Below are 26,863 nucleotides of genomic sequence, written 5' to 3' on the forward strand. Positions count from 1 at the left end.
GCCAATTTTATCTTAGAAGGTTTTGACAGTTTGGGTACATGTACTTTTTTTTTTTTTTAACATTTACTTTTTAGTTTTCGGGGGACACAACATCTTTCTTTGTATGTGGTGCTGAGGATCGAACCCCGGGCCGCACGCATGCCAGGCAAGCGTGCTACACCGCTTGAGCCACCTCCCCAGCCCTGTCTTTTGTTTTTAAAAATTGCTACACTACAGTACTTAATGTGGATATTCCTAGGTTTTTAAGTTGTAAACTTGGACTCCCTCCCCAAATTCCCAAGGCCTGGGGAACCTAGGGTCACTCTATCAATGAACTGACTACATCCCTAATCCTTTTATAAATTTTGAGACAGACTATCTCTAAATTGCCCTGGCTGGCTTTGGTGGTCCTCCCACCTCAGGCTCCCAAATAGCTAGGATTACAAATAAGCACCACCTCACCCAAGCTATTCTAGGTTTTCTTTTTTTAAAGAAGCTACTCTATTGATGACATGTAGATTTCTTTCTTGCTTTTTTTTTTTGCTGAGGCTGTGTGTATGTGGGCGGGTGGTACTGAACTCAGTGGCACTTGACCACTGAGCCACATCCCCAGCCCTATTTTGTATTTTATTTAGAGACAGGGTTTCACTGAGTTGCTTAGTGCACTTTTGCTGAGGCTGGCTTTGAACTCAGGATCTTCCTGCCTCAGCCTCCTGAGCTGCTAGAATTACAGGTCTGCATTATCATGCCTAGCTATATAGATTATTTTCAAAGCTTTGCCCTCTGGCCAATGTCTGTTGCTTGCACCTATCTATGTAAGGACTTCTTCAGGGCACAACTAGAGAAAGGCATGACAATTCTAGGTTGTAGGCTACCCGCAGAGCTAAGTGCTCAGTAGGTATTGCCAAATTGCCATCTAAAGTGGGACATCTTGCACTCCCATCAGCAGTAATGAAGGGTACCCATTTTCCTACACCGGTAGCACTAATACTCCTACAAACTTCCCCGTTTTGGGAGGGTGGCTTTTCACTCCTCAGGATCCCATAGCTCCCCGCAGGCCCCGTTCTTATGAGTACCCTTTACACTTCAGAAACAGCAGGAACAGGCAGGGTTTTTTCCTATTCTAATCACCAGCTCTCAAGAGTGTTATTGCCTCCTAATTCTCACCTTTGTCAGGAAACCCCTACAGGTGTGCTCTGAACCCAGACCTCACTATTTGATAGTTTCATTCCAAGCAATTGTCCCCTTTCTCTTTTCAACCATTAATCTTTCTTTCTTTCTTTCTTTCTTTCTTTCTTTCTTTCTTTCTTTCTTTCTTTCTTTCTTTCTTTCTTTCTTTCTTTTTCTGGATGATTCTTATCACCATATAAAGATCTGGTATCAAAAGAATAGGGACAGGGGATGTAGCTCAGTGGTAGGAGCACTTACCTAGTTAGCATGTGTGAAACCCAGGGTTCAACTCCCACCAGAGCAGGAAAAAGTTTGTTTGACCTTCACATCCTCCAATATCTTTGAATTTCTGGGCTCTGCTCACAGCATAATGGTCTACACTGACTTCTTTACCACTCATTCACCATGGCCTATGTCCATCCCCTTATTCCCAAACCTCTACCCATCAGTAACCAAAATTGCTCCAGCCAAATCTGATGGGCCCTTTCAGACTCTATCTCCCAGTCATATTCAACATGAATGACATTCTCTTCTAGAAATACCCCGTTCCTCACCTTCTGCTTCCAGGGTATTGCTCTAAATCCCTTGAGCTGGGTCCTCTTCTGAGCCCTGATGGTCCACTGGGTTGTCTTTTGTTCCCCAGCTATACTTATTAATCTCATTTCATGGCATGGCTTTCAGTACAACTTCCACATTTTTATATCTCACCTTGACCTCCCTACCGTGCTGGATATTGACATTTTGGCATCTCCACTTAATGTGTCTAATGGGCTTCACAAAGTTGGAATGTTTGTGGGGTTGGGGTTGTAGCTCAGTGGTAGAGTGCTTGCCTAGCACATGTGAGGCACTGGGTTCAATCCTCAGCACCACATACAAATAAATAGATAAAATAAAGGCATTGTGTCCATCTACAACTTAAAAAAAAAAAAAAAGTTGGCGTGTATAAAATAGTACTCTTGACAGTTGCTGTGGTACACAAAAATCCCAGCAACTCAGGAGGCTGAGACAAGAGGATCACAAGTTGGATCAAAAAAAAGTGGGGGTTGGGCATGGTGGCTCATGCCTGTCATCCCAGTGGCTCTGGAGGCTGAGGCAAGAGGATCAGGAGTTCAAAGCCAGCCTCTGCAAAAGCGAGGCATTAAACAACTCAGTGAGACCCTGTCTCTAAATGAAATACAAAATAGGGCTGGGGATGTGGCTAATTGGTCGAGGATGTGGCTCAGTGATAAAAACACCTCTGGGTTAAATCCCGAGTACCAAAATAAATAAAATAGTAGTTTTGATTCATTATTCCCTCCCTCCAAAATATCACATCTTTCCCCTTGTAGTCAATAACACCATTACTCATCCAGTTGCTCAGATCAAAAACCTCAGATTCATCCCTAGTTTCTCTTTTTCTTTTCGAGGTGCTGGGGATCAAATCCACAGCCTCATATATGAAAGTCAAATGCTGTATACTACTGAGCCATATTCCCCAGCGCCATCTTGTTTCCCTTTTGTGTTTCCCTACTCCACCTTCCAAATCTTTCCACTGCTAGTCAAATCCACCAAGTCTTGGCTCTACTTTCTTTGGATCAAACCCAGGGGCACTCTACCACTGAGCTACATCCCCAGCTCTTTTTATTTTTATTTTGAGACAGGGTCTCACTAAGTTGCTGGGTGCCTTGCTAACATGCTGAGGCTAGTCTCAAACTTTCCCTCCTCCTGCCTCAGCCTTCCAAGTTGCTGGGTTTACAGGCATGGGCCACCATTCCCACCTTTTTATTCTTTGAGATGGTCTCACACTGTCACCTAGGCTGGCCTTGAACTAGTGATTCCCTGGCCTCAGCTTTCCCAAGTACCCGGGAAAACAGGTATGTGCCACATCACCCGCTCCAGCCCCACTTTAATTATGCACAAACCCCATCGTTCTCATGCTGGTTCAAGGCACTGTCCCTTCTCTCTTGAGGATGGCAACAATCTCATAACTGTTCTCCCTCCTTCTGTTCCTGTCACTTCAAGTTTGTTAAATGCAAAGTCCAAGTCAGAGCATGCCATTCCCCTGATTAGAATCCTCCTTGGGGACTGGGGATATAGCTGAGTGGTAGTGCACCTGCTTAGCATGCACAAGGCCCAGCATCCCTCCAGCATCCTCCCCACTCCTCTCCAAATAAATAAATAAATAAACAAATAAATAAATAAGCTCTCCTTTGGTTTTTCAGTGTACTTAGAATAAAACTCACACTCCACATAGTTGGCAAGGTCTCCTATGAGGGGTTTTCAACCCTGGCTGCACATTAAGCACTCCCAGACCTCACCCAAAGAAATTCAGATTTAATTGTCTGGGTTGAGGCTGGGGCACCCACATATTTTAAACCTTCTCACATGATTTCAAGTAAGCCCTTCTTCTATAATACACCTACCTGGCCCTTCTCTACCATTTCAAGCTGGCTTTGAACTACCCTTCTTTTTCTAACTGCTGAAACCCTGGCCTCCTTCCTGCTTCTTGAACATACCCAATTAATTTTCACTCAGGGTTTTTCTACACATTCTTCCCACTATCTAGAATACTGCTTTCTGTCTTAGAATAATGAGAGAATGGATGATCTGAGCCAAGACCTTTATCAGAGATCTGTGCTTGTTCCCTTGGAGACTTTCCTAAGAGGCTTCACCTCCTCACCCACAAGAATTCCAAGTATCTAGAGCAGGAGCCACCCACTAGTGTGATGCAGAAACATGAAATAATTCCACAGCCCACAAACTCCCTTGCATTCCACCCCACATCCCACTCAACTACATTCCAACTCAACCAACACAATAGAGTTTGTTGGGGTGAGGGGAAAAAACTGTCCTCATTGACATTTTTTCTGAGAAAGGATATCAGAATGCTGAGTCCAGCTGACTGGGGCATTCATTTATTCACCTTGGTTCAATTGATTGAACCCAGGGCCTCACACATGCTGGGCAAGTACTCTACCACTGAATGTTACCATAGCTCCTTTTTAAATTTTTCATTTTGAGGCAGGGTCTGGCTAAATTGCCCAGGCTAGTCTGCAACTTTCGAACCTCCTGCCTTAGCCTCCAGATCCTCTGAGATTACAGATGTGCATAATCACACCTGGCTTTGTTACAGTCTTTTAAGAAAGAGATCTGACAATGTCTAGTGAAATGTAAAACATAATACTCTCTGACCTGCAATCCTACTTGTAGAATTTATCCTGAAAAAATAAAAGCACAAATTCATAAATATAAATGACTTTATTTGTTGTAATTTTGTTGGCAGTAATGAAGACTGGAAACCACCTGATTGTCTATGAAGGGAGGATAGTTGAACAAACTGGGAAATAACATCCTATGAAATATTAATTTGAGGTCAGCCTGAGCAATTTAGCAAGATAGTCTCTCAAAAAATTTAAAAATTAAATTTTTAATTAAATTTAATTGTTCTTAATCCAGATCTCTATCTACTGACTTGAAGGTTATATCCATGATGTATTTGGCAAAAAATGCTGGTTGTAGAGAGCACTATTTTTATTTATTTATTTATTGGTACTAGGGATTTAACCCAGAGCTGCTTTACCACTGAGCTATATCCCCAGTCCTTTTATTTTATTTTATTTATTTTGAGACAGGTTCTCACTAAGTTGCTAAGGATCTCACTAATTTGCTGAGGCTGGCCTTGAACTTGGTCCACAATGTGGACCTGAGCTATGTGAACTTGCAATCCTCCTGTCTCAGCCTCAGGTACTCGGATTACAGTTGTGAGCCTCTGTACCCAGCTACAATACCATTTTTAGAACAAACAAGGGAATTTTATATTTGTGTGAAATGGGAGGGGGTGTCCATGGAAGAATATACACCAGGCTGTTAACTCACTCAGGCACAGACAGGCAGTAGTTCACCCATCCACAGTTATTCTCTGCTTCTTTTGGTCTGGTGTCCACCTCTCCTCCCATCCTGGCAGCTGAGCTCAGTGACTTATTTTTGTGTATTTTATTTAGAGACAGGGTCTTAGTGAGTTTGTTTAGTGCCTTCCTTTTTGCAGAAGCTGGCTTTGAATTCTCGATTCTCCTGTGTTAGCCTTTTGAGCCGCTGGGATTACAGGCTGTCAAAGTGTGGCAGTTCTTGGCCTTCACCTGTTGCCTGGTGATGATGAACAGTGCCAGGAGTAGACCATCTTCCCAGCCCCTGTTGTCACCTCTGTTAACAAACCTAACACCGTTAAGGAAGCTTGGGTTTTTGGACCCAGAGTTGTAGAAATGAGCACCAGACCCTGAAAGAATTTAAGTATAGGCAAGGATTTATTAGGGACTTTTGGTTGAGTCAGAAGGGAGTGAGCACACAAGGGACAGGAATCCCAGGCTGACTCAAGCAAAGTACATCTGTGGGGTAGACAGGGACTCTGGCTTTTGATGTATTCCATATAGATGGGTCCTTAGTTGAGCCTACACTCTTCATCCTTCTTTATGGGTCCCATGTCACATTACCATTTTTAAATCTCCACTTTAGGAGTATACTAATAAAGGTAACTGTGGGTTACTTTAGTAGCTATTCTATGCATGAATTTTTTTCTCACCTCATTGTCTTTATCATCTGAGAAATTCTGATATTCTTTTCTACTTTGTCTGGATTTAGCTGATATTTCTGATGTTCAAATAAGCTCAGAAGGCTGAGCTGACTCTCTCAAACTCTCATGCCCTGTCGTGTTATCCTTCAAGATGAGTTTACTGGGTCGAACCCAAGGTTGCTTAATCACTGAGCCACATCCCCAGCCTTTCTTTCTTCTTTTTTTAATCAAACAACAACTCTTTAAAAAATATTTTATTTCTATGTAGTGCTGAGGATCGAACCCAGTATCTCATGCATGCTAGGTGAGCACTCTATCACTGAGTCACAACCCCAGCCCAATTTTTTTTTTTTTTTTTTTTTTGGTGCTGGAGATTGAACCCAGGGCCTTGTGCTGCATGCAAGGCAAGCACTCTACCAACTGAGCTATGTCCCCAGCCCCCTTCCTTTTTTTTTTTTTTTTTAAGACAGGGTCTCATTGAGTCTGTGTCAGCCTCCCAAGATGCTGGGATTACAGGCAAGTGCCACCACACCTGACTTATTTTTTACTTTGAGACAGTGTCTAAGTTGCTTAGGGCTTCACTAGTTGGCTGGCCTCAAACTAGTGATCTTTCTGATTCAACCTCCTGAACCACTGGGATTACAGGAACATGCCACTACATCCAGCTTGATTCTTTTTTTAGTAGTTTTTTTTATAATTATTTTTTTGTATATCTCAACTGATTATGTAAAAGAACAAATCTAATAGAAGAGCCGTTCTGATTTTACAGATTGTTTTTTAATGGTATGGCATGAAACATAATTGGGTGGTCATAAATTGACTGATGCACCTACTGACCTCTACTACCCCTGCTAAATTGTTCAGGCTGGCCTCAAATTTATGATCCCCCTGCCTCAGCTTCCCAAGTAATTGGGATTACAAGGATGAGTCACCTCACCTGGTGTGACTACAGTTTTAAATAGGTGGCCAGAGGAGGCCTCATTGAAAAGTTACATCTGAAAAAGGGCCTAAAGGATCTGGGCACAGGGCACAGGCCTGTTATCCCAGCAGCTCCGTAGGCTGAAGCAGGAGGATCGTGAGTTCAAAGCCACACTCAGCAATGGCCAGGCACTAAGCAACTCAGTGAGACTCTGTCTCTAAATAAAATACAAAATAGGGCTGGGGATGTGGCTCAGTGGCCGAGTGCCCCTGAGTTCAACCCCCAGAATGGAAAAAAAGAGGAAGGAAGACTACCCAGGTTGAAAATTATTCTTGGCATTAAAATAAATAAATAAGGCAAAGCCCCATAACAAATAAGATAATTAGGGGCTGGGGATGTGGCTCAAGCGGTAGCACGCTCTCCTGGCATGCGTGCGGCCCGGGTTCGATCCTCAGCACTACAAACAAAACAAAGAAGTTGTGTCCGCCAAAAACTAAAAAATAAATATTAAAAATTCTCTCTCTCTCTCTCTCCCTCCCTCTCTATCTTTAAAAAAAAAACAAAAACAAATAAGATAATTACACACAAAAGGACAAGTGTACAAAAGAGAAAGGGGCAGCCATGTCACTTGATGTACAAGTCTAAGAACTCCGAAAACAAAACAAAACGGAAGGTTAAAGCTGGTGTAATCCTTGCAGTGGAAAGACAGAGGCAGAACACCAAATGTTTGCATGTCTCCAGAGCAGAACAGAAAGGAATAGATGAGACCACAGACCTCACAGGCCATGGTGAGGACTTGGATTTTAATTAAGGAAACTGAGGCATTTTAAGGTTGTGAGCAGAGGACTGATATTATTATTATTATTAATTTTATTATTATTAATTTTAATTTTATTGTTGGGAATCAAGCCCAGGGCCTCATGAATGCCAGGCAAGTACTTTACCCCTGAACCATATTCCAAGTCTACATTATTTATAGTTTAAAAGATCTATAATTTATAGTTTAAAAGATCTCTCTGGCACTCTATTGAGAATAGACTGTAGAGAGGTGAGGGTAAAAGAGACCACTGGCAAAGCTACTTCAATAATCTAGGCAAGAAATGAGGTGGAGCAGGAGGAGTAGGAGCAGCAAATGAGAAGGAAACAGTGTCTATGTATTTTAGAGCAGAACCAAGCATTGGACATGAATTGTGATGAAAAGAGAAGAACCAAGAGCAACCCCAAGGCTTTTGAAAGATGGAGTTGCCATTTACTGCAAAAAGAAATCATTGTATGGCCAGGTGTGGTGGCATAGGCCTGTAATTCCAGAAACTCAGGCTGAGATAGGAGGATCATGAGTTCAAAGCCAGCCTCAGCAAAGGCGAGGCAATAAGCAACTCAGTGAGACCTGTCCCTAATATAAAATACAAAATAGGGCTGGGGATGTGGCTCAGTAGTTAAGTGCCCTGATTTCAATCCTCAGTACCAAAAAAAAAAAAAAAAAAAAAAGAAAGAAAGAAAGAAAGAAAAATAAAAAAGAAAGAAAGAAATCCTTAGGAAGGAATGAGGATTTGGTGGGACGGAGGTGGTGAAGGAACCAGATCATAGGAAGGATAAAGGTGGGGCTGGTCTCAGGAAGGCACAGGAATTCAAGTGCTTCCAAGATACATGCCTCTCCATCTTTTGTCTCTGGTTCTGGTTGTCACTTATCAGCCTCATTCTTTCCTGCAGTCTTCTCTTTCAGAGCTTCTACCTGGCGTGGAAGAGGTCCTGGGTTCTATCCCTTAGTGTAGAGGTGCAGGGGAGCACTGGGGAGGACTTTTATTGGTCATGCCTATGTTCTGTTCCCTTCTCTGAGACAATTTGCAGGTAGAAGTATTAAGTACTCTGATAAGCTTTGGGTCATGTGCCTATCCCTGGGCACAATAAAGGAGGCTGTCACCTCATTAATCCTCATGGAGTGAGGAATTAAAAAGTACACTTACACATTGGTTAACTGAGCACTTACCCACTAAAACCTTAAAGATGCATCTAAAACATGTTCACTTGCACAATTGTACTGTATCACACTAGGCTGAGCCATCATTACCTTATATTTGTAACCTTCTTTTCAATACCCTACCTGTCCCCGTTAGTCCCCCTGTAAACATTTCCTGCAACAGCCAATAATTCCCAAAAATGAATCCATCACATCATTCTCTTTCTGTGCTCAGCATCTCATTGTCAAGGGAGGTACTACTATCTTCTAAGGAATATACACCTAGCCCAAATATATATATAGCCTTTTTAAGACTAGAGGGAGGGTTTTTAATCAAGCAGCAGGTAAACAGAAGACAAAGACAACTGGTGTTTGTGAGTTCTTCAGGCCTAGTGAAACAGTGAGCTACTCTCATCAGAGTTGGCTGCCTAAGATGCTGGCGAGACCTGAGGGTGGGTACTGGGAAGTTCTGGCACTTGCACTTCTGAATGCAGGAGTGGCACTGCCTCAGTCTATCTCTGTGTCCATGATCAGATGACATCTTTGTACTTGGATCCAGAACTCATTTTTATGATGGCAAGCTTTGGCATGGTTTACAATTCCTTGGATTGTGTAAAGAGAAATGAACCACAACATAGGCTTGTAAGATACAGCCTCTTATAGGAAGACCTCAAGAAAACAATGAAAGGTGGGCTATAAGGGTAGGAAGAATAGTAGAATGAACTGGACATTATGACTCTATGTGCATTTATGACTAAATGACCAGTGTGATTTTACATCATGTACAACCAGAAGAATGAGAAGTTATACTCCATTTATGTATGACTTGTCAAAGTGCATTCTACTGTCATGTTATCTAATTAGAACAAATAAAGAAAACAATGAAAGGAATACAAGAACAGAATAAAGAAATTCAGGGGACTGCAAACTGCAAAGGGCAATGTTGGTGCTGGCAAAAAGCAGAAGTAAAGATTCTATAGTGACATTATCTGAGGAGATTGTGTGAAATTTTCACAAAAGGATTAGTAAACCATAAAAAAATATTTTTTTGAAAAAAGGAACATTCATATCCATTATCAGCTAAGGAGTGTTAGTGAGATGTTTTTAATAAACACCAATGTCTCAGGGTCTTGGTTATATTTTCCAATGTCTGCTGTACCATTGCACTTGAAAGAAATCTCATTTCCTAACAGGAACTACAGGGCCCCTCCCTGCATGAGGTAGCCTCTGCCTGTTTCTTCAGTTTGTGGTCCTAAATTCTCCCCCTTGATCTTTTTTTTTTTTTTTCCCAACTGCTTCCTGCCCACCCCATCCCCAGTTCCTTGAATATGTCAATCTTTTTTTTTTTTTTCCCCCTGAGATTTAGCACAACTCTTCCTTTTGCCGGGAAGGTGGCTAGCTCTTTGCGTTTCTTTTCAAATGTCTTCTCATCAAAGAGGTCTTGCTTAACTCCTTATCTAAACTAGTGCCTGTCCAGTCATCACAACCCTACCCTTTATATTCTCAAAAAGTAACTAGGGAGGGGTTTGGACGTGTATGTGTAGCTCAGTGACAGAACATGCTTATCATGCACAAGGCTCTGGATTTGATCTCCACACCAACAAAGCAAAATAAGTGCTTATCAGAATTTGTGATATTCTCGTTTGAATTTTACCTTGGGACAAAATCACACATCATCGTCCAGTGAGAGAGACAGAAAACACAGGAATGCCAAAAGTACGGGAAAGCCCATGGGCCCCTGAATCGCTGACCACAATGAGTTGCTCTGGGCAGTTCATCAGCTAGGTCTGTCAACCCAGGACAATAGAACCAATTATTCATACTCTGCTGAGAATTCTGGTTGTATTTTTCTTGGTCAGGTGGGTACGATTCAATCCCTAGGATCCAAGCAGGATATACTATTTCCATTCCAAGGGTCTCGGGGAACCCCGAGTCTGGTCCTTACTTGGTGGGTTTGCTAAGCAATAATTATAAACGGGACAATTATGGGCGGAAAGAGAGCTGCACTCCTTCAGGGCTCCGGTATTTCGGAACCTTAATCTTGAAGACCTGCCCCTTCAACTTTCTGAAAGGGCGGGGCAACGAGAGCAGCTGTCACCTCCTTCCCTACACCCGGCTGGCTCTCGTGTGTGTTCAGATGTTCAATAACAGCTCTTCTTCCGGGACTTCCTGGTCACCACAACCAATCAAAGTGTTCTTCCTGTCCAACCATTGTCAGTTTGGGGCCAATCGGCGCGGTTCTACCAACGCCCCTTAAAGGCGCCGCGGCTGCCTCCTGAGCCCCGGCGGACCAATTCCTCCGTTCCGGCCCCCACCCGCAGTATGGAGTCGTCTCGGGGGCGGCCCGGGTCGGAGGCGGACCTTCTAGCTCTAGCGGAACAGCAGGCCGCGATTTTCTGCGGTGGGTCTGGTGGAACGCCCTCTAAGCCACCCTCAGGCCTGAGGGTGTCTGGGGAGGAAGAGGCCAAGAACGTTGGGGGCGCGAGCTGCCAACCCAGGTCGTCCCTGAAGACTTCGAGCATCAGCATAGTCCGCCGGCTGGAACCGGAGGCTTGGAAAAACGAGCCCGGCCCCCGAGCGACGCGGTCTGGGAGCCGGAGCCGCCGCGGGGAGCCAGGTCCCGAGTACGACCCGAACCTGTCCTCCCGACACAAGGATCCTAAGCCGTCCGAGGACAAGCCTGCATCCGAGAGGATCGACCGTCGAGGGAGCCCGGGAGGCGTCGAAATGAATGTGGAACAGCCGCAGCAGGAAGAGGAAGACATTGACGAGGAGGCGGCAGCGGCCGGCAGGGCTAGCCGCTCGTTCTCCAGTCGCCTTCAGGACAGCCGCAGTCTGGACGGGCTCAGTGGGGCGTGCGGAGGCGCGGGGTCCGCAGGGGGTGCGGAGTCCGGCGCGGGCGGCGGACGCCGTGCCACTATTTCCAGTCCCCTGGAGCTCGAGGGCACTGTGAGCCGCCACGGAGACCTCACTCACTTCGTCGCCAACAACCTGCAACTCAAGATCCGTCTGAGCGGCGTCGCTCCGCCCCTTCCCCCTGCTCCAGTGCGTCCCTGCCTAGCACCGGCACCCACTCCTACCATCCCGCCCATCGACCCTGACGTGCTGCGGGATCTGGAACGGCTGAGTCGCGATCTGGGCAGCCGGGTGGACCGCCTGCTTCGCGGGCTGGGTGGTGCGGTGCAGGAGCTGACAGCGCTAAGCGTGGGCTGCATTCAGACCTACCGCGATGCGGTGGACTCCTTAGGCGAAGCCGTGGACATGAGTATTAAGGGCATGTATACCCTGCTGGCGCGTTGCGAGGAGCTGGAGAGGGCTCTGCAGCCGGTTCAGGGGCTGGCGCGCCAAGTCCGAGACATCCGACGCACTCTGGAGGTGTTGGAGGCCCTGTGCAAGTGACCTGGAGAGATGAAGAGGCGGGGCCTAGCCCTGGCAGGGCCCAGCTGGATCCTAAGGACTCTTCCAGGAGCCTTGGTGGGAACTGCCCGCTGTGGGAAGATCTGGGTGTTGGAGGTTCTTCCAAATGCGTTTAGCTGGCCCGTGCCCTCTCGAAGGGTCTTAGGGAGGTGTATATGGGGGAAGTTCTCCTGGTGGGATGGGATGTTGCCTTGCTTCTATTCAGTTGGCCATCTGTAGCTACCCTGTTCTTTCCAACTCTCCTCCCTAGCTAGAACACCAAGCCTGGGAACCCAGAGTCTTAGTCTCGGTTTGAGAGTGGGAACATGATTCCCATACAAGATCACAAAAAGGGAACAGAGGAGACCCAGCCCCATTGTGGCCATTCTGACTCTGGTGGCCACATCTCAGGTTTCAGGGGCTTTGGGAGCTTGAGTGGCCCCTGGCCACACACCATGCAGGCAAGAATGGATACCTGCAGATGTTTAACCAGCTGCTTCTGCCCTTTGGTTCCCTACAAAACCACTTCCCCAGCCAGAACTGGGGTGGTGTGAAGAGGAATACATTGCATGGTGGAGGGTGAAGTGGGAGGTGTCTCACTGCTCTCAGGGTTCAGGTTCAATTGTTGCTGGTATTGAAGTCCACCTGTTGTGGAATGTTCTGATCCGTTTTGGCTTTCTGAGTTTTTGTGGAATTAAAGTGCTGCTGCTGCTAAGGCTGAGGCTGCATCTCTGTGGGGTGGCAGGATTCCATTATCCAAAGGAATGGGAATATGAGGGTCTTGTTCATGGAGCTACCCTTGGAGTGGGTGCTGAGAGTGGGGTGTGGGTCCCAGATTGGATGGGAAAGGATATGGGGGTTCCTGCTGTAGGCAACAGATCTGCGGGGGAAATGTGAAACAGATAATCACATTTACAGTGGGCCAGAGAATGCAAGCAAGATTCTCTTGAAGAGGGGAAGCAATTATCTTCTTAGGTCTTAATGGACAGGCAGGGGCTGGCTGCTGGACATCTTGCCTGTGGAGTAACATGGGGAATACTTGACAGCTCTATTCCTGACCATTTGCCATACTCGTGTCCAAATGTAATTATTTGAGACAATTTTGTCCCAATTCTTGGCAGTCTTCTGTTTACAGAACACAAACTAAGGTCGCCGTACACATTATAGGGATGAAATTTAGGTATCACAGAAAGAACTCACTTTCTCTGTATGTTCAAATTATCCATAATGAACTAAAGTAGAGTAGGTTTTGGGTATGAAATAGTCCCAGGTCCACGATATCGCTTTCCTTGTTTACCATTTCCCTATTAGAAAATATTAAGCACAGAGATTTCTTCCTGGCAAAACATTGCCATCCTGGCCCGTACGGGGATCGAACCCGCGACCTTGGCGTTATTAGCACCACGCTCTAACCAACTGAGCTAACCGGCCACTTGGCAAGCAGGTTAGAAAGTGAAGTTACATGAAGAGTTATTACTGATCATTTGTTCTAGGATACTCTTTCAGGGTGCAACTGCTTTAGAAAACAAAAAAGTTGACCAGCTGAGCACTTATGCAAGTTAACAGCCAAACTGCAATACTGACAAACACAGGTGATACGACTTCTGAAGCACCGGCTTCAGGATCAGGAATAAATGTGATGGGTACGAGGAGGAGCTCCAAAATAGGATTTGCCTGGTAGCGCCTAGAAGATTCCGCGAAGGGGCCCAATGAACGTAGAGGAAATGAATAGGGAGAGCTGGTCCATAAGGGGTTGTAACTCCTGCAAGGTCTGATATTTGTTTTAAAATACAAGAAGGTATGGAGGCACCGCTGGGATTCGAACCCAGGATCTCCTGTTTACTAGACAGGCGCTTTAACCAACTAAGCCACGGCGCCGGCCGAAGGTATGCATAGGCTTACTTTCCTGGCCAGGTCAGTTCTGTACCGGATAAATATAAGGGTTTAATAATTTTTACAGCGCAGGAAATAGTAGTACAGAAGATTCTCTGGGGAGAGAAAGAATGCAGGGGTGGTGCTGAAACATTGAATCTAGGCCGGTGAAAGGAGGTAAGAGAAATTCTTACCTACAGATTACAAAATTGAATGCAAACCTTGACAATCGTGAACCGACGAGGATGGGATTCGAACCCACGCGTGCAGAGCACAATGGATTAGCAGTCCATCGCCTTAACCACTCGGCCACCTCGTCTGTATAGAAAGCCACTGCCTTCTTCTCTCTGGGAACTGAACTCTTTCCTGTTCTTCCTCCTGCAGCTGGATTATGGTTGTGTTGCAAAGAGAACACATTTACAGGAATCCTGCCCGCCCCACCAACAGATTTCACAAAGACCCAGCCATACCCTCAGGTACGCGAGTGCTCACCTCTCTTCCTTCTAGGCTGAGTAGTCGAGAGCTGAATCTGTCTCCGGGAGCCCCCCTGTCACAGAATTTTCTGGATCGACTGCAAAAAAAATCCCAGCGAAATCACAAGGGTCCTCGGACGGGTTGGCCACGGAATTTCTCACCAGAAGCCTTTCCCTTCCTGCTCCTTTAAGAGATGTTTTTTCTCCGAGTACTGTAATTGGATCAAAATCGAAAGCAGGATTAAACTTTAGAAAAGCAACTGACCCCGACGTGATTTGAACACGCAACCTTCTGATCTGGAGTCAGACGCGCTACCGTTGCGCCACGAGGCCGGTCGGCCACAACCCTGGACAGGTCCCTTCATGACCATTGTACAGCTGGGCAGTCGGCAAATGGAGATTGATACACTGGAGTCGGTACTGTGTTTCTGAAAACCCTTAGACTGGAACAAAGCTTCTTGAGCAGAACCGCGCCGGCAGCACCCAACAGAGCAATAGACTCGGCCTCATGACCGAGTCCGAGGTGAAGGTCTCCGAGCTCATCAAATGGGATATCAGAGCTCACAGTCCAACGGGGACGGAACTAAGTAGAACAATAAAGGAACCAGATGGAGCCGTGCCAGAAAAGGTGGGCGATCAACTCCTTCAACAAGACTCAGATTCCCCATTAACAATGTTTGGAGGCTTCCAAAATACCGAGCCCAGTCCACGGGTTCAGAGATTTTAACTTAACTCATCCAGAAAAGAACCATGGTATTTAATACTTTTGCAAAAATTGGTGCTCAAAATGTTTGAGGCATAGTTTATAATAAGAAGATCTTAAGTGTATATTTTGATAAGCGTAGACACATAAATTCACCCATGCAACTCGCAATCCTTTTAAAATTGAGGGCATTTCCATCAGTCCAGAAGGTTATCCCATAAACGTTTCTTCTCAGTGGATCCACAACCCTCCTTCCCAGGGAACCACTGTTCCGGTTTCCATCACCATAAACATCAGTATTTTTTAAAGCTCCCCAAGTGAGACAGGGCTGAGAACTTCTAAAGAGGGATACCCCAAACTGGAAGAGACCCCATTTGCTTCCTGAAGGAGGAGTTCAACAGGCCAAATGGGGAAGGAGGTCATACAGTATCTCACCTCTGCCCTTCTGACCCTCATTCCTGCACAGCAGCTCTCTAAAAAATTATCAAGGACACAGAGGTGTCAAAGCCCACAGATGCTCCCCCCGCCTGGACTTACCTGATTTCCAACAACTTCTCTAAGAGCACACTTCTTTGATTGTCTTGGCACTGGGCTGTTGGTCTTGACCTCCCCAACCAGTCTCTCTTTTTCTGTTCTTAAGTCCTTGTTTTTGTCAGGGTTTAGTCTTCTGTCCTCATGCTACAAATGTTCCCTGGCTTTTGCTGTCACCTCTATGTTCAGGGCTCTTGAATCCCACCCCCACCTCTGGATCCAAATGCCTAGTGCCTACTGGATACCTCCAGTTGATTGTGTCATCTCCCCTTCTCAGTCCTTCTGCACTTCCTCTGAGTGGCCAATATGAGGCAGAAAAACTCATCTTTGACTCTTCCTTCTCCCACATATCCCATTTCTAGTCACTAAATCCTGCCATTTCCTTAGTAATTATCTTGTCAGGCCCCATTTCCCATTCTCATTGTCCCCTTGGCCAGTCTTGCTGGCTTATAGTTACACACTCCTCTCTGACCACTTTGCCTCCAGAATAGTCAAAGATTATCATCTTTTAAAAATGCAAACATGGGGGTTGGGGTTGTAGCTTAGTGGTAAAGGGCTTGCCTGGCCCGTGTGTGGCACTGGATTCCAGCCTTAGCACCGCATAAAAATAAGTAAAATAAAGGCATTTTGTCCCATCTACAACTTTATTTATTTATTTATTTAATGCAAACATTCTTCTGTCTCTCATTGGCTTAAAATCAGTCTCAGCTGGGGAGGTGGCACATGCTTGTAATCCCAACAATTTGGGAGGCTACAGGAGGGATGATTGCAAATTCAAAAACAGCCTGAGCAATTTAGGAACGCCCTAAGCAATTTAGTGAGACCCTATCTAAAAATAAAAAAGGGCTGTAATTGTGGCTCAGTGGTTAAGTCTTCCTGGGTTCAATCCCAGGTACAAAAAAAAAAATCAGAGTCTCATCCCCTTTGGGATTAAGTCTTACTTTCTTGTGTGGACCCACAGAGTCAAACAACAGAGTGCTACTGTTTGGGCTCTGGAACCTGGATGCCAGGGCTTATACACAGGCTTTACTACTTGTAGCTGTGTAGTTTGTGCTGCTTTTTTAGCCTCCCTGAGTCTATCTAGAAAGTGGTAAGATTCAAATATATTGCTACTAATCTATTTGCTACTCAGTATTCAGATCCTGGCTGGTAATAATCCTTCAATTATTATTGTTAGTAGTAGTAGTAATATCTAATCTTTGCTTGATTTTTCAGCCACACATCCCTCACCTCCAATATTACAACTATACTGAATCTTTTTTTTTTTTTTTAACATGTGGAACCCCAGTGCATCACACATGCAAGGCAGGCGCTCTACCACTGAGGTACAGCCCCAGCCCAAGCAATTAATTTTTGTAGGTTGGTCTTACATCCGCTGACTTTTGTATTCATTTATTTATTCCAGGAGCTTTTTGATAGGTTCTTTTGAATTTTTCACATGGACAATAAAAGTAATCCATAAAAGTTAAAAGTGGGGCTGGAGTTTTAGCTCAGTGGTAGAGCACGTGCCCAGCACATGTGAGACACTAGGCTCCATCCTAGCAACACATAAAAACAAATAAATTGGGCTGGGGTTATGGCTCAGTGGTAGTGCAGTCCTCTGGCATATGTAAGCCCTGGGTTTGATCCTGATCCTCAGCACCACATAAAAATAAATAAATAAAATAAAGGTATTGTGGCCAACTATAACTAAAAAATAAAATAAAATAAAAAGTAACACAGAACCACTGAATCCAATGATATAAAAAGGTTTGTGGGTTAACTATCAGAAGAATTATTTAAAGCAGTTGTTTTGATTGTTCATCCCTGTTAAAATAGACTTTAAGGATAAGACAAATCAAAAAATAATAACAGCTTTGTGGCACACTCCTGTAATCCCAGTAACCTGGGAGGCTGAGGCAGAGCATCAAGGTTCAAAGACAGCCTCAGCAACAGTGAGGATCTAAGCAATTCAGTGAGACCCTGTCTCTAAATAAAATACAAAATAGGGCTGGGATGTGGCTCAGTGGTTGAGTGCCCCTAAATTCAATCCCTAGTGAAGAAAAAAAAAAAAAAGAATTGTAAGTATGAACTCAAGATGTATTTTCTCTCTAAAAAAGATAAAAAAGTATTTCTTAATGTTGTTTAAAAAAAGGACCTAGAGACAATCATCAATCCAGCAGCAAAGAGCACCCCTACTGCTCAAATGCTATTTCCTGTCCCTGAAATGAATCATTCCAGATGTGGGAAAGGTAAAGGGGAGAGAAGCAGGCTATGGATATGGGCTATGGAGATGGGAAGGAGAGAGCAATGACGGACATGATTACCCTATATAGACATATGACTACACGTATGTCTTGTCATATCAGATAGCAAGGAAACTATTGAACATGGTAATGTCATGACAATAATTCAGGGACCTGCAATAGAGGACATTTTCAAGAAACTAAAAAAGCAAAACAAAAAAGGCAAACAACTCAGTCAGAGAGGTGGGGGGGGGGGGAATTGGGGTTGGGGTTGTGGCTAAGTAGTAGAGCACTTTAGCGCTCACCCAGGCACATAAAAATAAAGGTATTGTGTACAACTACAACTAAAAAATAAATAATTTTTAAAAAATGGTCAGAGGACTTGAATACACATTCCTCTAAAACCAACAACAACAAAAACCCCACAAATGGCCAATAAACACATGCAAAGATGCTCAACATCATCAATCACTAGTGAAATGAAAATTAAAACCACACTATACAATATAACCAGGACCTGGTGGTTTAGGCCTTTAATCCCAGCTACTTGGGAGGCTGAGGCAGGAGATAGAAAGTTCAAGGTCAGCCTCAGCAATTTATCCAGACCCTGTCTCAAAATAAAAAAACTAAGAACCTCTGGAGGTAGACTCAGTGATACAGCATCCCTGGGCTCAATTCCCAGTACAGTAAAAACAAAACAAAACAAACAAACAAAAAAAAAACAATGTGCTGGATTACAGATGGTACACAGCTCCTGGGGAAACTGAGGCAGGAGGATTGTGAGTTTGAAGGTTCAACTTAATGAGACCCTGTCTTTAAAGAAAATAAAAAGAACTGGGAATGAAGCTCAGCACTAGAGCACTAGCATGCAAGATAATTTTCAATTCCCAGTACTGCAAAAAAAAATAGGGGCTGGGGCTGGGGCTCAGTGGTAGAGCACTTGCCTGGCACCTGTAAGGCACTGGGTTCTATCTTCAGCAACACAAAATATAAATAGATAGATAGATAGATAGATAGATAAACTCACAATGTTAGCACTTCACACCCACTAGGATGGCTAGAATTTAAGAAGGAAAGGAAGAAAAAAAGAAAAAAGAAAGAAGGTAAGTCTTAATAAATATGTGGAGAAACTTAAACCTTCACATATTGCTGGTGGAAATGTAAAATGGTACAATCACTGTGGAAAACAATTTGCCAGTTACTCAAAAAGTTAAACAGAGTTGCCATGTGGCCTAGAAATTCTACTCTGATGTTTATTCCTCAAAGAACTAAAAACAGGTACTCAAATACCTGTACATGATCACAGTAGCACTATTCACAGTAGCCTAAAGGCAGAAACAAATCCAACATCCAACTGATGAATGGCTTAAATAAATAAAGTGTGATCACATGCATGCATAGAATGTTATTCAGCCATCAAGAGGAATGAAATACTGACACACTATGTGTATGAATCTTAAAAACAATACGCTGGGTGGTGTGCAGGGGCCGATGCCTGCAAGCCCAGCTACTCCTATAGTCCCAGAGACTCCAGAGGCTAAGGCAGGAGGATCACAAGTTTGAGGACAGCCTGGGCAATTTAGTGAGACCCTGTCTCAAGATAAAAAAAATAAAAAGGGGTCGGTGGGGGGAATTAAGGGATTTTGGATTGTGCAGAGGGGAGTGAGGGGAGAGAAGCAGGCTATGGAAATGGGCTATGGAGATGGGAAGGAGAGAGCAATGAAGGACATGATTACCCTATATACGTATGACTACACTGATTCCCCCTACTTCACTGTAATTTCTTAGCTCCAATCTGGTCTAAGCCTCAACCTGTCCTTTCTAGATAATTCTGTGTGTTTCTCATTCATCTTCTGCTTCAAATCTTAAAATCTATTCTCCACTGGGTATGGTGGTCCATGTCTGTAACCCCAGCAACTCAGGAGGCTGAGACAGGAGGATCCTGAGTCCAAAGCCAGTCTCAGCAAAAGCAAGGCACTAAGCAACTCAGTGAGACCCTCTCTCTAAATAAAATTCAAAAATAGAGCTGGGGATGTGGCTCAGTGGTCTAGTGTCTCTGAGTTCAGATACCCAAAATAAAATAAAATAAAAAAGAAATAAATAATTAAATAAATATAAAAATTAAAAGGAGCTGGGATGTAGCTCGGTGTTTCAGTACCCCTGGGTTTTCTTTCTTCTTTCATCACTAGGCTTAAGAAACACTAGTTTCCTTTCTGTTCAACAAACACACTTGGCTCATTCCCACCACCCTTGCACTTGTTCTTCTCTCTGACTAAAATGCTCTTTCCCCAGATATTCACATGGCTGGCTCTCTTCATTTTATTCAGGGACCTTGGAAAATCTTGCAAAAGCAAATCCAAGATTTTCTTCACTCTTGCCCTATGACATAGCCTCCTTTCTTTGATAAGCTGTGACCAGGGGAGCTCAGCCTGGGTTTTTGATTCCTAGGAGAAAATGCATATATGTTTCTGACAAAAGGAAGAAAAACATAAACTCTTCAGTTTTTTTTATCTTTTTTATATCCTAAGAAACTTTGCATATTTGCTATACTGTTAATTTCTGTGTTGGAAGATAAGAGACATGCATGGCTCATTGTAAATTAGATGTATCAGTGTCACTCATTTTAGGAGTCAAATGCAAAAGAGAAAAGCAGTTTTGTCCACTGTACATGATGGTTTTGTTTGTCTCTCCTGAGATGGGGGCGATGTGAAAATATTTTCAGAACTTTGAATGGGTTCCACAGTCAAGAAGAGAAATTTCTTCACACACTAAAGTTGAAGAACCTGTGTGGGTAATATTGGATTTTCACAGTTTTTATTTTATAGGATTAAAGATAATTTTGGTGATAACACTGCCTCCATTATAAGGGAAAGGTTGTGCTGCCTTCTAAAGAGGTGGCTTTATATGAAAATGTCTTTAAATAATTTCAATATACAAGAATTTGGGGTAAATTCAATGGAAGAGCACTTGCTTAGCATGCTTGAGGCCCTGGATTTTACCCTCAGTATTACAAGGAAAAAAAGTTTCAATACACAAGAGTTGAAAATATAGGGGGCCTCAGTGATTATTCCTTTTGTTTTATGATGTTATTTCGTGTCTCAATAATGATACTACATAAGACTCAGAAGAGAGGCTGAGATGTACCTCAATGTTAGGTTGCATCATGTGCAAGGCCCTAGGTTTAATCCTCAGCACCAAAGAGGCAAAAAGAATAAAACATTTTTAAATTTTATTTTAAATTTATGTATTTATTTATAGTACTGGGGATTGAACCCAGGGGTGCTCTGCCACTGAGCTACATTTCCAGTCCTTTATTATTTTTTTGAGACAAAGTTTCACTAAGTTGTCTAGGCTCTCCCCAAACTTGGGATGCTCCTGCCTCAGCCTTCTGAGTTGCTGGGATTACACGTGTAAGCCACTGCACCCAACCGCAATTTTTTATTTTTTATTTTTAAAGAAAGAGTGAGAGAGATAGAGCGATAGAGAGAAAGAGAATTTTTAATATTTATTTATTTTTTTTTTAGTTTTCGGCGGACACAACATCTTTATTTGTATGTGGTGCTGAGGATCGAACCCGGGCTGCACGCATGCCAGGCGAACGCTCTACCGCTTGAGCCACATCCCCAGCCCCCAACCGCAATTTTTTAGAAAAGTGATTCAATTTACAGAAAAACTGCAAAAATAATACAAAAAAAAAAAAAAAAAAAAAAAATTACACTGCGCCTTCACTCAGACCATCTTTTTTCATCATTGTCTTTCCATCTCGTTATATTTTTTTCTGAGCCATTTGAGAGTAATTAACAAACAGAATGCCCCTTTGCTCCTTAAGTACTTCAGTGTTTATGTTCTAAAGCCAGTGCAATAATGAAAAATCAGGAAACTGGAACTGAGGGAGCTCAGTGATACAGTGCTTGCCTAGCAAGGACACAAGAGGTACTGGGTTTGATCCTCAGCACCACAAAACAAATAAGTGAGGAAAGTAACACTAATGCAATACTATATTGTAAGCTACAAACCTTATTGAAAAAATGTCAATTGTTCCAATAGTGTCCTTTATAATAAAAGAAAAAAGTTTTTTTTTCCCCTAATTCAGGATCTCATGTTAAAGTTGTGATGTCAAATTTGACATTTCTTTTTTAGATTCCCTTGACTTGGAAGAGCTCCTCAGTCTTTTCATTCATGACCTTGACCAAAAGGCTTTGATCTTTTTTCTTGGGGTACTGGGGGTTGAACTCAGGGGCACTCAACCACTGAGCCACATCCCAGCCCTATTTTGTATTTTATTTAGAGACAGGGTCTCTCTGAGTTGCTTAGCGCCTCACTGCTGCTGAGACTTGGTTTTGAACTTGTGACCCTCCTGCCTCAGTCTCCTGAGCTGCTGGGATTACAGGCCTATGTGTCCAGCAAAAGCTTTGATTTTTTTTAGAAATTCTAACTTTTTTCACCCACTGATTTATTATTTCTTTGGGGTCTTGAGAGTCAGAAACACATTTCCTCTCATTTTTGGCCTGATTCCCTAAAACACAATTTAAGGACAAATCCCTATTTTCAAAGAACCTCGCTTTGATCATATTATTCTAATGTTTTCCTTTAAAATTGTATTTATAACACCTTTTACCTTGTGGGTTTCCTATTTGTATACATGTTTGTGATTTACCTCCCTGCCTAGAATATAAACTAAAGGAAAGAAGGAACTTTGTCTTGTTTGCCAATGAACTTCAAGAGCCCAGCACAGTGTCTGGCACTTATTAGATAGTCAATAAATATTTGTTGAATAAACGAATCAGAATGTCTCTTGGGTTTCTCATTTAGTCTAGTTTAAAGGCACTGAAAGGGAGTGGGGAGGTGAGCGATTGTTCTCCTGAAATAGGCTCAAAGGTCCCTTAAGGATGGGACTGTAATGTGAACAAAGAACGTGGTGTGTCCCAATCCACGACTAAAACACCCAGGTCACCTCAGGTGAACTAGGCTGCACGAAATAATCACACAGAGACAGAAAAGTACCTTTTTCTTTGGGTCCTGTGATGGCTCCTCTGACCTTAGGGGTCCATGGAAAGAGCGAGAGGAGCGGGTGCTGAACACTTATGGGGAAGAAGCCATTCAAATGAGGCAGGGGGTAGGATTACAAGGGAACTGGTGAGTGTAGCTCAACCCCTCTGGGTGCCGCCTACTCCTAGGGCCACGCTTTGTTATCCCTGCGAGGGAAAAGACCCCAGTCATGGCACTACCGAGCCAGAATACAGTGATCTTTCAGATGCCCCTGGTGCATCAGGATTTAAAGGTGCCTGCGTTTGGAATGGTTCCCCACAGTGGTGAGAACTTTCCAATCCTCAGGGATTCTCCTTGAGGCCCAAAGGTTACTCTGGTTGTCCTTAGTAAGAGGTTCTTGGACTGCTGGGAATCCAGCACCTCCAAGCGACAATGAAATCCGAGTTGGGTCTGAAGTAGACTTCTATTCCCTTCCTCCACTCCCCCCACTCCCTTTTTGGTCCTGATGATCCTCTCCGCTCCCGAAATTCGAACCTCATTCACACTCTAAATCCAGGATATTGGCTGTCTCCTGCATCCCGGCAAAAATCCCTCCTCAAACTAAGCCAAGTTATCTGGGTGAAAGCAGAGCCTTCTTTAAGGAAGGCTCAGGTCTGGGGTCATTGACAACGAAGAGCTCCATGATAACAGATGACTACCGGACAATCTAGGGACACCAGACTCCTTACGTTGGGTTTCCTTGCTTTCTCGGGCCCAGGGCAGTGGAAAGCCAAAGGGATGCAGATGAGGGAAGGGGAGAGTATCCATATTTTGGCATGGTGGTAACCCAAGTTGGCGTAGAGGTGGATCGGTCTCGGGCAACTCTTAGGTGAAGGGTCGTCCTGGGCTAGGTAAGGAGACCACACGGGTATCAGGATAGGCCGGCCGGGTGTTCCCGGGCGAGGTAAGGGCGGGTCTCTATTTGCCGGCCCTAAGAGGACAAATTCGGTGATGCGGGGCTTGCTACAGAGTGCACTCTCAGCCGCAGACTGCCGAACCGACGCCGGAGGGCAGCTGTAGCTGCGAACCACTGACATCCAGGTTCCCCTCGGCAGCGCGTGAGTTTACTCCTCTCGCGAGATTTTCGGAGAAAGAGGCGTGGCGCCGGCCTACACAGTTACCAAGACAACTGGGTGGCGCTAGAGCGCGCGCGAAGTAGGCGTAAGCGGAGATTTTTGCCCGCTAGCAGAGACTCTAGGAGTGATCCTCTTTATACTCCCATCCTCTGAGGCCGTGCTCCTGTCCCCAAAGGCCATGGGTCGGATCTCAGGGCTCGTGCCTTCTCGCTTCCTGACACTTCTGGCGCATCTAGTGGTCGTCATCACATTATTCTGGTCCCGGGTAAGACACACAGCTGCCCTCCCTCCTTTCACCCCCTTTCCCATCTCCGAGTTGCCCCACCCCAATCCTGCCTCACCCCTTTGGGGCCTTGCCCCTTTGTATCCTTCCATTCCCCGCAGTCCACCCATCATTCATTTCTCTTCCTTTCTTCCCTGCTTCCCAGGACAGCAACATCCAAGCTTGCCTGCCTCTCAGGTTCACTCCCGAGGAATATGAGAAGCAAGACATTCAGTGAGCTCTTGGGGCCGGGTGCTTTGACCCGAGTTGGTGGGAATGAAAGGGTCTTGAAGAAGTCCAGAAGTTCTGAGCCAATCCCTTTTCTCTTTGCAGGCTGGTGATAGCACTGTCTGTCACCCTGGCCCTCTTTGCAGTGGAGCTGGCCGGTTTCTTCTCAGGAGTTTCCATGTTCAACAGCACTCAGGGTCTCATCTGTATCCTTTCTGCCTTCGTGATTTCCTTCATTTAACAAGTCCTTTCTAGCACAATTGTCCAAGCCAGCAAAAAGAATCCAGTTGAAATCTTCTAAGGCAGTGCAGGGGATTTAATACAATTTTCAAACATTTGTTGGGGCTGGGGTTGTGGGTCAGAGGTAGAGCACTCCCCTAGCGTGCGTGAGGCATTGGGTTCGATCTTCAGCACCACATAAAAATAAAATAAAGATATTGTGTCCACCTATAACTAAAAAATAAATTATCAAAAAAATTTGTTAAGCCCTGTTATGCACTGGGCACTGAAGATTCCCACATGGAAGGAGGCAGACACACAGACATGCATCTGTAAGAGTAATAAACAATTCCAAAGGAGGGTGTAAAGATATAAAGCCAAGGAATTGAGGCACATGGATTAGGGAAGCTCTTACTTTTGAAATGTGGACCAGGAGGATGATGGCTCTGGAGGGTGATGCCAGTAGAGAACCTACCTACCTTACCTCACCTAAAGGGTCCAGGCTGATCCCTAGGTGTGCAATGGTGGCCACATCTGGCCAAGCTCAGCTCTGGCCTCTACTCACATGACTGTCCTAAAACTCAGAGACAGGGCTGCTGACTGTGGTCCTTGCAATATGATGAGGAAAGAGAGAGATTAACTCCGGTTCAGGTGCCAGCCTCACTGACAGCCATTTCGGGTCCATTACTGCCTGTGGATCCAAAGACTTTCCTTGACTCTGGTGCATTTCCAAGCTATTGGGGCTCACTGTAGTGCATCTGTGGCTCTATCCTTCTTCATATTCGAGCGCTGGGAGTGTACCACATACTGGTACATTTTTGTCTTCTGCAGGTGTGATAGTATTCAATATTTGGGGAATGGGGGAAGAAGAAGGATTACCCCCAATCTGAAGGTTTCCCCTATATAGGGCTTTCCTCATGTATGATATACCATATCCACTCAACATCTTGTAGTCTTTTGAAATTGCATCCCTCACTCTCATCCCACTTCCTTAGACCTAGGGGGTGGAGTTTCTGGTTTGAAGATTTGGGTGTTATATCGGAAGGGACCCTGAACTCATTTCTTACCTTCCACAGTGCCCTCCCAGCTATCACTGAAGTGGCTTTATTCGTCGCTGTCCTTGGTCTAAAAAAGAAACCTTTCTGATCACCTTCATGACGGGAAAGAAAGTAGGGACGAAGGATGGAGGAGCGAGAAGCTGCTAACCGTTCCTGGAAGAAGGAAAGCATAGGCTTCAGTTTCTTCTCCCTCTCCTCTCAAACTATTTCTGGTAAAGGATAGCAGTGGGATAATTATCTCCCGAATACGAGATTAGCGTTTTCCTTAGTGCCTTGTAATAAAATATATTTTATAGTAAGAGCAAGACTTATGCAATTTGCAGGAGACAATTGGGGTAGTTAAACTGCTGGAGAAAAGAAAGGCTGTGTTTCAGCCTTACAGACAGTAAGATAACCAGTTTCGCTTCTACTTTGATTTTTACGGTAGATGTCAGGCGGAAGGAAGTGGGCGGGGATATGTAAATAATGATGTGTTCAGAGCTCCGTACACGTATTGAGCAGAGCATTATGGGAGCAATTAATTTCTCCCTTTTTGGCGCGGAAGGAAAAAATTTACTTTAAAAGGTTTTAGAATAAATTCAGCTTTAGCATTAAAAGATCCTTAAGTAGCTGAGTTGATCAGGTTAGCTTGTTATATATTCACCGTAGTTTACAGCGGAATCTATTCTACTGAGTACGGACAAGGCAAGGGTACGTCGTATCGTCAGGTGGGATAATCCTTACCTGTTCCTCCTTTCGGAGGGCAGATAGAACATGATGATTGGAGTTTGCATGATACGTGATTAACGTCTCTGCGTAATCAGGACTTGCAACACCCTGATTGCTCCTATCTGATTCTTCCTGGCGATCTGATACCTTTTAATTTGCAGTGACAGAGAAAAAACTTGTGTTAGTCTCACTTTTCGAGTGAGATTTTTGTGGGGGTTGGGCTTGTTATTCAGTTGTCTTGTTTTTTTTTTCCCCTTGATTTAAGATAATGCTTTCTTATATTTTATGGTTATGTACTGGGGAATTTGCTGTAATTTTTTTCCGGTGCTGTATATCACGTTTTCTATAAAGTTTCGGTCATACTTAGTGTTGCAAGTAGTATGTTGTCAACCTTCAACATTAGAGGACTACTTGCTCAGGATGAGAGCACGTTAGAAGTTGGAGTAACCACTCACAAACCTAGTAAAATCCTTGTTAAGTCTGTAGTCTGATGAGAACACTCACACTCCTTCG

General features: G+C 44.2%; 2 protein-coding genes and 5 non-coding genes across 7 annotated transcripts; 3 read left to right on the top strand and 4 right to left on the bottom strand.

Annotated features, from left to right (window-relative positions):
• Window positions 1–10,841: 10,841 nt before the first annotated feature.
• Window positions 10,842–12,682, top strand: Borcs6 (BLOC-1 related complex subunit 6). Its single transcript, XM_027946923.3, has one exon. The coding sequence runs from the start codon at window positions 10,894–10,896 to the stop codon at window positions 11,968–11,970; it is 1,077 nt and encodes a 358-aa protein (XP_027802724.1). The 5' UTR covers window positions 10,842–10,893; the 3' UTR covers window positions 11,971–12,682.
• A 642-nt stretch (window positions 12,683–13,324) lies between these two features.
• On the bottom strand, window positions 13,325–13,398 carry Trnai-aau (transfer RNA isoleucine (anticodon AAU)). The gene has a single exon. It is a non-coding gene; the product is annotated as a tRNA-Ile (tRNA).
• A 373-nt stretch (window positions 13,399–13,771) lies between these two features.
• Trnat-agu (transfer RNA threonine (anticodon AGU)) lies at window positions 13,772–13,845 on the bottom strand. The gene has a single exon. It is a non-coding gene; the product is annotated as a tRNA-Thr (tRNA).
• Window positions 13,846–14,076: 231 nt separating this feature from the next.
• On the bottom strand, window positions 14,077–14,158 carry Trnas-gcu (transfer RNA serine (anticodon GCU)). The gene has a single exon. It is a non-coding gene; the product is annotated as a tRNA-Ser (tRNA).
• A 415-nt stretch (window positions 14,159–14,573) lies between these two features.
• Trnaw-cca (transfer RNA tryptophan (anticodon CCA)) lies at window positions 14,574–14,645 on the bottom strand. The gene has a single exon. It is a non-coding gene; the product is annotated as a tRNA-Trp (tRNA).
• Window positions 14,646–23,970: 9,325 nt separating this feature from the next.
• Window positions 23,971–26,716, top strand: Tmem107 (transmembrane protein 107). The gene is made up of 5 exons (XM_027946953.2): window positions 23,971–24,140; window positions 24,304–24,371; window positions 24,471–24,571; window positions 25,319–25,415; window positions 25,661–26,716. The coding sequence occupies exons 1-5, from the start codon at window positions 24,054–24,056 to the stop codon at window positions 25,728–25,730; spliced, it is 423 nt and encodes a 140-aa protein (XP_027802754.1). The 5' UTR covers window positions 23,971–24,053; the 3' UTR covers window positions 25,731–26,716.
• LOC114101812 (U8 small nucleolar RNA) lies at window positions 26,343–26,477 on the top strand. Its single transcript, XR_003584402.2, has one exon. It is a non-coding gene; the product is annotated as a U8 small nucleolar RNA (small nucleolar RNA).
• Window positions 26,717–26,863: the final 147 nt, after the last annotated feature.

Source organism: Marmota flaviventris, chromosome 17 (genome assembly GCF_047511675.1).
Source record: "Marmota flaviventris isolate mMarFla1 chromosome 17, mMarFla1.hap1, whole genome shotgun sequence".
Classification (NCBI taxonomy): domain Eukaryota; kingdom Metazoa; phylum Chordata; class Mammalia; order Rodentia; family Sciuridae; genus Marmota; species Marmota flaviventris.

What these genes read in the sequence shown, in the direction of transcription:
- Tmem107 (XM_027946953.2), top strand. Translation starts at nt 24,054, where the DNA reads ATGGGTCGGATCTCAGGGCTCGTGCCTTCTCGCTTCCTGACACTTCTG. An exon ending in TCACATTATTCTGGTCCCGG is followed by an intron (nt 24,141 to 24,303) that starts GTAAGACACACA and finishes CCTGCTTCCCAG; the next exon opens with GACAGCAACATCCAAGCTTG. An exon ending in TACATTTTTGTCTTCTGCAG is followed by an intron (nt 25,416 to 25,660) that starts GTGTGATAGTAT and finishes TACCTTCCACAG; the next exon opens with TGCCCTCCCAGCTATCACTG.
- Borcs6 (XM_027946923.3), top strand. Translation starts at nt 10,894, where the DNA reads ATGGAGTCGTCTCGGGGGCGGCCCGGGTCGGAGGCGGACCTTCTAGCT.